This window comes from Montipora foliosa, chromosome 3, assembly GCF_036669935.1.
Source record: "Montipora foliosa isolate CH-2021 chromosome 3, ASM3666993v2, whole genome shotgun sequence".
Taxonomy (NCBI): domain Eukaryota; kingdom Metazoa; phylum Cnidaria; class Anthozoa; order Scleractinia; family Acroporidae; genus Montipora; species Montipora foliosa.
The window spans coordinates 1,520,816-1,528,315 of record NC_090871.1 but is presented as its reverse complement, the minus strand read 5'-3'; the positions used below and the strand labels follow the sequence as shown (position 1 = coordinate 1,528,315).

Sequence of the window (7,500 nt, the reverse complement as noted above, 5' to 3'; positions counted from 1 at the left end):
AGCTGTTGTATGACCTGCAACCTGCAGTTTACATCCTCCACTCTTGTGGTCACATAACAGGGATCTCATAAGAATTTTAAACAGCTGTTGCTGCACAGTTTTCAGCCCGTAACACTGCAACTGATTGACAAACTCAGATCTACTTGATGGGGACAATTTTAAAGCCGTAACACTTACAAATAACACCAGTCTTACTGTGGCAGGTGTTATGGGTTATGGGTTCAACTGAAAACCCTGCATGATCTCCCCTGTCTTAGGCAATCTTTGTCAGCTGATTAATTCTCTGTGATAAGAAGAGCTAAAGTTGAAATGTTGTGTTGTAACAATTCTTACAATTTTGTGCTACATGTATGAAAAATAAATTAATGTGAAAAAAAAAATTTTCTCAAGAGAACTTCACATGCAAATTTTGGTGATTGTCCACAATATGCTATATTTTCATTGTGATTTTCTAGATAACCAATCAACTTGTGTTGGCGGCAAGGCACTATATCAAATCAAGCACAACAGTTTTAGAGGAAGACAAACTCTGGATTAAAGTTCAAGAAGAAATCAACTCTGCATCGAGCCAAACCACCCACCAACCAAAGCAGAAGGGAAAAAGAAAAGCAAATAAAGATGTTTTGTTTGCCAATGATGATGGATTTCTTGCCCGTCTTAATGTTTCTTTGTCATTGCAAAAGCAATATCGTGATATGCTTAGAAGTTTAAGAGATGGTTTGGGAGGTTCTCATACCTTGTCCATGACTCCTAGTGTTCTTCAGCCTGGAGCAGTAGCAAAACGCTCAGTTGTTACCAACAGCACATCTAACCTGATGTCACCCAGTGTTTTAGGTAGTCCTGTGAGGCTATCATTTTCACAAAGTAAGTTAGCTGCAGCAGACCTCAGTTCTTTATTGTCATTGCAATTGGATAACACTATCCAGCTGACAAGTCATTATGCAGTGGATAAATAACGACTGAATTAGTTTCCATTGCTTATCCTCTGGAAAGTGATTTTTCTGGTGAAAAGTGCTGTCCAACCTTGGCCAGGTTCTCAGGTTGAGACAAAATTCCAAGCATCAGCTTGCCCTTTGGAGATTTGGTGGAGCAAAAACCTGAAGTTTGGGGCAAGTTGCTCAATGAAAACAAGAATGACCATACTACTATGACCAGCTAAAAATATGATTTTAAAGGATGATTTTGTGGCCTTAAAAAGGAAAATTTGTAGTGTTTCACTTTCTCTGTCGAACTGTCTGCAAAACACTTATGTCAGAAGTAAAGCAACCAATTAACAGTCTTGTGTTCAATTGATGCTTGCCTGTCAGGCAACCCGTGATAAGTAAGCATTACCCTGAAACATTCCATTAGCCCCAGGCTATCGGACAGCTTTTTTGTTGTGCGCCCTAGTTCTTCCTTAATATACGGGTACAGTACATTTGCTGTAACAAATTACGTTATCTTGTACGTGGGTTTCCAGCAACAAATTTAAATACCAAGTTAACCCTTTCTCTCCTAAGAGTGGCACTCATCTAAAGATTTTCTTCAGTGTAACGCCAGACTATTTTACCTGTCAATGGGGGTTGCTTCAGGGGTGAATAAATGCTTGCAGCATAAATTATCAGTGATCCCCAACTTTTACTGTAGGAAAATGATTAGCAGATGAAGAGGAAACCCTCCGCCAAATGAAAACAAATTTTCTGTGGTGGATTCAGAGCTACGTTAAAAATTTTCGAATTGGGAAGTTGGCTGTCAACCCACTGCAGAGCTAAGAATTGTTTTCATTTGCAAAGTGTGTCCATTCAAATTTTTTTAAACGAGGCTAAATATCATTTAGGCAAAGTTAAAACCAAGGCAATGCAACGGTTTCTCCTGTGATATCTGGGGCGACTCCAGGGAGGTTTGCAGGGGCATTGTCATGTGCTTTGGCTTGAGTCACCTTGTTGCTTATAATTACTCACTTGCTTTTCCCTCCCTCCCTCCCACCCATGTTTTAGGGTAAGTATACATTCTACACACTGGTCTCAGTTATGTGTTGACGGGTGCTGTGAGAGGTGGACTGTGGCTTGGTTGCCATGGTGACCTCCTTGCTGCTGAGGAGAGTGTTCCTCTTCTCTTGCAACCTTTACAGCACCTACTCTCCAGTAAATTGGCATAGTGTTTTAACTTAAATTTACGTAAATACAAGAAATGCGTATGAACCGCATATAGATGTAGTACATGTACTGGTGCTATGATAGGGCTGGTGCACTGGTTGAAACACTTGCTGTACATTGTACACCAAAATCCAGGCTCGATAAAGGCTGGATAGAGTTATTAATCCACTTAAACTACAGTACATCTCACAAGTTTTAAGAAATATTATGACCAAACTGTTTCCTTAAGTTTTGTGTGGGTGAAAGAAATTTTTGTGGTTTTTGGACTTTTTCCTTAACTTGGGCATGCAATAATAAATAATTATTGTTTAACCCAGGTACAAGAATGAAAGGTGATCACGAGAGTTTAACCAGTCACGGAAGCAGTGGCATTGCGTTTACCGATGAGGAATCCATCATAGCACACCTGGACAACTTTTGTAACCACATTCGCAGCATGATGGACATCATTCACACTCTTTCGCAGTTTTGCAAACTTAGAAATGATGTTAGAAACTTGCCCCGTATACAGAGGGATGTTGTCATCCATGCTGTGTCGCCAACAGAAGATCAATCAGGTCATAACACACGCTTGAAGGTGGCAACAAGTGATGGGGGACCAGTCTCTGTTGGCAGTGGCTCAGATCACAGTTATTCTGCTGAAGGTATACTCATGCATGTAAACTTTGGGAACCTCATGTAAAATAGTTTTATTGTGCAGACAAAATTAATGAAGTTTTGAACTGAACCCAAACCTTAAGGCGCCCGCAAACAAGGAAACAATTTGCAGAAACATTGTTGCGGACCGAAGCAAATATTTCTCTGTTTGCGGCCCCACGGAACATTTGTTGCGGAAGCAAAGACATTACTGAATTTGTTCAGAAACATTTTGCTTCCTTAGCAAACGTTTCCTTGTTTGTGTGCAGAGAAAACATTTCAGGAAACAATGTTTCCTTATTTGCGGGCGCCTTTACAGTACTTAGAAAACCTAAAACCAAAACTCAACATGTCAAATTAACGTCAAATGCTTATTTTACATGTTGAGTGTTATACATGTACATGTATATAGGAGTACAAACTAAGTTAACCTAAACTGAATGGTCAAGCTTGTTGAGGCTCCGTTGAATGTCATTGAATAGTTTATTAGATGTGTTTTAAGAGACAGGTGTAATTGTTCAGCTTTTATCACTCATTTACTGAGTCAGGTGCAATTTACTTATTATAATAATACACTGAATCAGCTACCAGTATACTATTAAAAAAAATAATTAAATATGCAATTTAGCAAAAGGCTGGCAGGACGTTTTTTCTATAAGCCTTTCGGTGTTGTTTCTCTTCCCTCTTCCATCTTCCCTTCAGTTTGCTATTGTTTTGTGATGGGTGCCTGCATGAATTTGTGTGGAGTCCCTGGCTTGATATACATGTACATGTACTGTTAGTAGTAGGTTCATTAATTTAGAATTATGTAGGGAAATTACTGTAACAGTAACTAATTATACTAAATACTATTTAAATTAGGGTAATGTTTATAGGGTTATAATGTTTATACATTTCTGTTGCTTGTCATGATCATGTATGCAATAATAGTTTCTTTTTTTTCTGCTGCAGGATCTCATAGTCGTGCCCGACCAGATAGTACTTTGAAAAGTATATTGTCAGGCTTAGATCAAGATGAAGAAGTCAAAGACATTTACAGCCCCAGTATGGAGCTCCAGAGCATTTCCTATATTCTACAGGAGATCATCCTTTCAATCAGATCCCCTCTTGAGAGTGCTATTACGACAGATTCTTTTCTTGACGTGGAAGGAAAAGGCAAGGAAAATTTTGAGGAACATTACACTTCATTTGTAGCAGGTGTGCAGCGGATGGAGACATACATCATCAACTACCTAAAGGTAACTTCAGTCAGCTGATGTTGTCATTTGGTGAGATATAAATTTACAGTCTCTTTAGTGATGGCTACGTTTATGTTTCTTCACTGTATTTTTCACATTTTGTTGTAGGGTGTATTTCAGTTGAAGCTAAATATTAGAAGAGGTCTTGAAATACTTACAAGGTGCTGTATGCTCATTATTATTGTTTCAAGTAAAAAAATTAATAAAACTAATAATCATGCAATACACCCTGTAGAGCGGTTTTCAATATTGAGTGTTGAAAGTAATTAGCGAATTGCTTTGGATTTGCATTACCTCACTTACTGGGTAGTGATTGGTTCAAAGTTCTCACACCACTTTTTCAACCAGTTCGAAGTGAAACCAAAGCCAATCATGGCTCGCACATGCACATTTTCCCATGCTTTGTGTCGGCTGCGTGTGGTTGTCTCCATCCTTTTTGATTGGCCAAAGTAATGACTTTGGTTTTGGTTTTACGACACTTGATTGAAAGTCCAAATTACTGTACAGTATGAATTGTATGGATCATCAATTTTTTGTCTTAATTACTGTTGTTTTCATTCACAAGAAAAGTTTAAAATTTTATTCATAGAACTAATTACTGGATAAGCATACTAGAAAGTCATCTAAAAAAATTTAAGCCCTTGTAACCGTATGCACGTGTATTACCCATCCAACAAAAGTGCTGTAAGTTTGAAGGTATTACAGAAATGTTGAGCTTAAGCAAGTGTATCTTGCATATCAAGTGAGATGTGTGTTTTTGTCTTTTTTTAAACAGCTTCAATTGTGTAATGAACAGACCAGGCCTTAGGTCTGTCCTTTCAGAGAAGTTTTTGGAAGTATTTGGTTGGTTTGAATCAGAGCTTGAAGCTGTGCAAAACATCTATGAGAGCCAAAAAGTGAGTGACATTTCTTTATCTGAATTCTAATCAATCCAGGCAGAAAGATAAAGAGCTACATGTACAAGTTCTTAACAATGTAACCCCGGGTCTGACAGGGAAAACTCCTGGTTTGTGATGAGCAGAAAACTGATCCCAGTGTGTTTGAGAAGGCTATGTGATTCCATCTGTAATCAAATCAAATAGTTTAATCCTTTAAACCACACAGAGGGTCTGAGTCGATCCCTTTAATTATTGCTTATTAACTGGAGTAAAGTCTTTGCAAAGTCCTTAAAGTTGAAGATGTTAAAGGCTATATCTATCAATTTGTTAGACATGTAGAAGGGACTGAATGTGGACTTGCACTACATGTATGCCTTGAAATTTGCCAAATATTTTAATCATGACACAAATACAAACATGATGTAAGTTTAGAGTTTCTAAATCTTCAAAGTCATTTTCTTTCTCTTTTGCAGGAAAGCCCACCTCTCGTTCGTAATTCTCCTATTGTTGCTGGAGCAATAACTTGGTCAAGATCGTTGCTGAAGAAGATTGAAGATCCCATGAAGATCTTCAAAGAGAACAAATTCATAACAACTTATCGAGTAAGAGACTGCATTAACCACACGTCACGCAGATCTCGCTGGTTTTTCTATCATAATGACACGACTGTCATAATGATTGTAATGTAATGCCGCCTTATAGCTTGTAGCCTCTCCTACCAAGACTTTCATTAAGTGCTGTGTTTGTACTGGAGGACAAATCCAGTCCTCCAAGTCAGCTTGTGGTCAGTGTTAGAGTTTGACCCCAGGGTGACCATTATGTACATGCATTTAACAACTGTACCTGAGCTACGGCCTTCTCATTTGAACAACCGCATACCATTAAAAAGCTCACCTGCAAAAACGGTTATAGTTAGATTCAATCAATGGTTTGGGTATGAAAAGGATATTTCTTGCTTACATGTATATTAATCCCAATCCCTTTTGCACTTCTTATGGAACACTGACACATAGAAAGAGACCATAAATAAACTACATGTACTCTGGTAATCAGTCAGTCATTCAGTCAGCTGGTTGATTGGTCACAGTTAAGGTAGAGATAATTATTTGTTCATGTGATGAAAATTGCTCTGTTCAGGGAGGTTCTCAACTAACTTTGTTCCTGATTGGAATTTGTAATAATGACATGGCTTTCACTTCAGTTACAGTATGTGAAAACCCTGGATGTTGGTCCAGCCAGGGATTGACCTCCCACGTACAGTAGTACAATGGTTGCTGGTCCAGGGATAACTGACTGACCATCGATCAGTCAGTCTGTCAGAATATTAAACTAAAGTTGAGTTTTGCCAATTAGTGCACACTTGTGTTTGGATGCAGGAATGCATGAACCAGGGGAACTACTGTCAGTAGCATTGATTATTAAATTTTATTCCTTCAGGACTTTAGTCGCATAGTGAAGTTCTACAACCGTATTGCTACGGCCTTGGTGAAATTTGAGAACCTTTGGCTGAGCTTGTGGAAGTCTCGTATTGACAGTGCATGCAGTGGGCTTAAGGTCTCACTTCTTGCTTTCCATTCTGAAACAAGACAACTGCTGGTTAATGCTGATGGAAGGTCAGACATTTTTGTGGAAATTATAACTAATATAAAGGTATGGGATACTTTTAATTTCAATAAGTGGTTTTTTACATGTGAATGTCATTTTAACAGGCTTCTTGAATTAATTCAAGAGAGCAAGTCATTGCTAAGACTGGGGATTCAGCTGCCAGACACTGCTGTGGATGTCCTCAAACAAGTAGGTGCATGAAGTCTTTATAGTCATCAGGATTTTACATTTTGTACCTGAAATCACTGGTACACTTTATGTACACATCTTGTACATTTTGGTGTATTTGTTTTTTCTTTCTCTGCAAAACAACATGATCACAATGTAAATTATTAAAACTTTCTACATGAGTATCAACAAATGAAAATCCAGTTATAATTTATCTAAATTTTCACGAACACAAAATTAATTATAAAGTACATCATGAAAAAGTTAAATGCGTTTTATTGACTAGTGTTTATGACCTAAAATTCACATGACCTCAGAGTTTCTACGCATTGACTCCCAGGGCTCCCCCACTGAAGAGTAAAATTGTCTGGCATTAGACAGAGTAAAATACTGAGTATGGCCGGTTCAGGCCGGCTTGGGAATAACTGGTTTTCACAGGATGACAGGGTGGCCATGTAATGATGTCCCTGAACAAAGAAACTGCAGCCATGTTGGTGTTTCAAACTAATTCATGAAGAATTAAATACATGTGTTTTTATGCATGTCTTTTGTTTTGGTTCAAAAACTGAGTTACAGTAAATAGTCATGTACCAAGAAAAATGAAGCACTCATTATGCAGAGGTTAATCACCATCGTTAGCGTAATATAAACCTTTAAACTTATCGCCAATAGATGAGCTTGGGGAAGGTGCCTATGAAAGCGGGTGGTGGGTGCCGAGCAAAATAAGAGCCACAAGCAGTGTGCGCAGGTATCCATGGCAACCCAGAGAGCAGCAACCACCACCAGGCACCGCCACACTGACAAAGTCAGTGGAGATACTTACCAACCTCAATGCTCATC

General features: G+C 38.4%; 1 protein-coding gene across 1 annotated transcript in view; it reads left to right on the top strand.

The window, feature by feature from the left end:
* Window positions 1–7,500, top strand: part of LOC137996423 (dynein axonemal heavy chain 8-like) — a 99,425-nt gene that overhangs the window by 6,075 nt on the left and 85,850 nt on the right. The window contains exons 4-11 of the mRNA XM_068841809.1: window positions 456–864; window positions 2,453–2,779; window positions 3,723–4,009; window positions 4,118–4,170; window positions 4,785–4,905; window positions 5,361–5,489; window positions 6,325–6,500; window positions 6,597–6,681. Coding sequence (XP_068697910.1) covers window positions 456–864; window positions 2,453–2,779; window positions 3,723–4,009; window positions 4,118–4,170; window positions 4,785–4,905; window positions 5,361–5,489; window positions 6,325–6,500; window positions 6,597–6,681 — 1,587 coding nt within the window. The remainder of the gene's footprint in view (window positions 1–455; window positions 865–2,452; window positions 2,780–3,722; window positions 4,010–4,117; window positions 4,171–4,784; window positions 4,906–5,360; window positions 5,490–6,324; window positions 6,501–6,596; window positions 6,682–7,500) is intronic.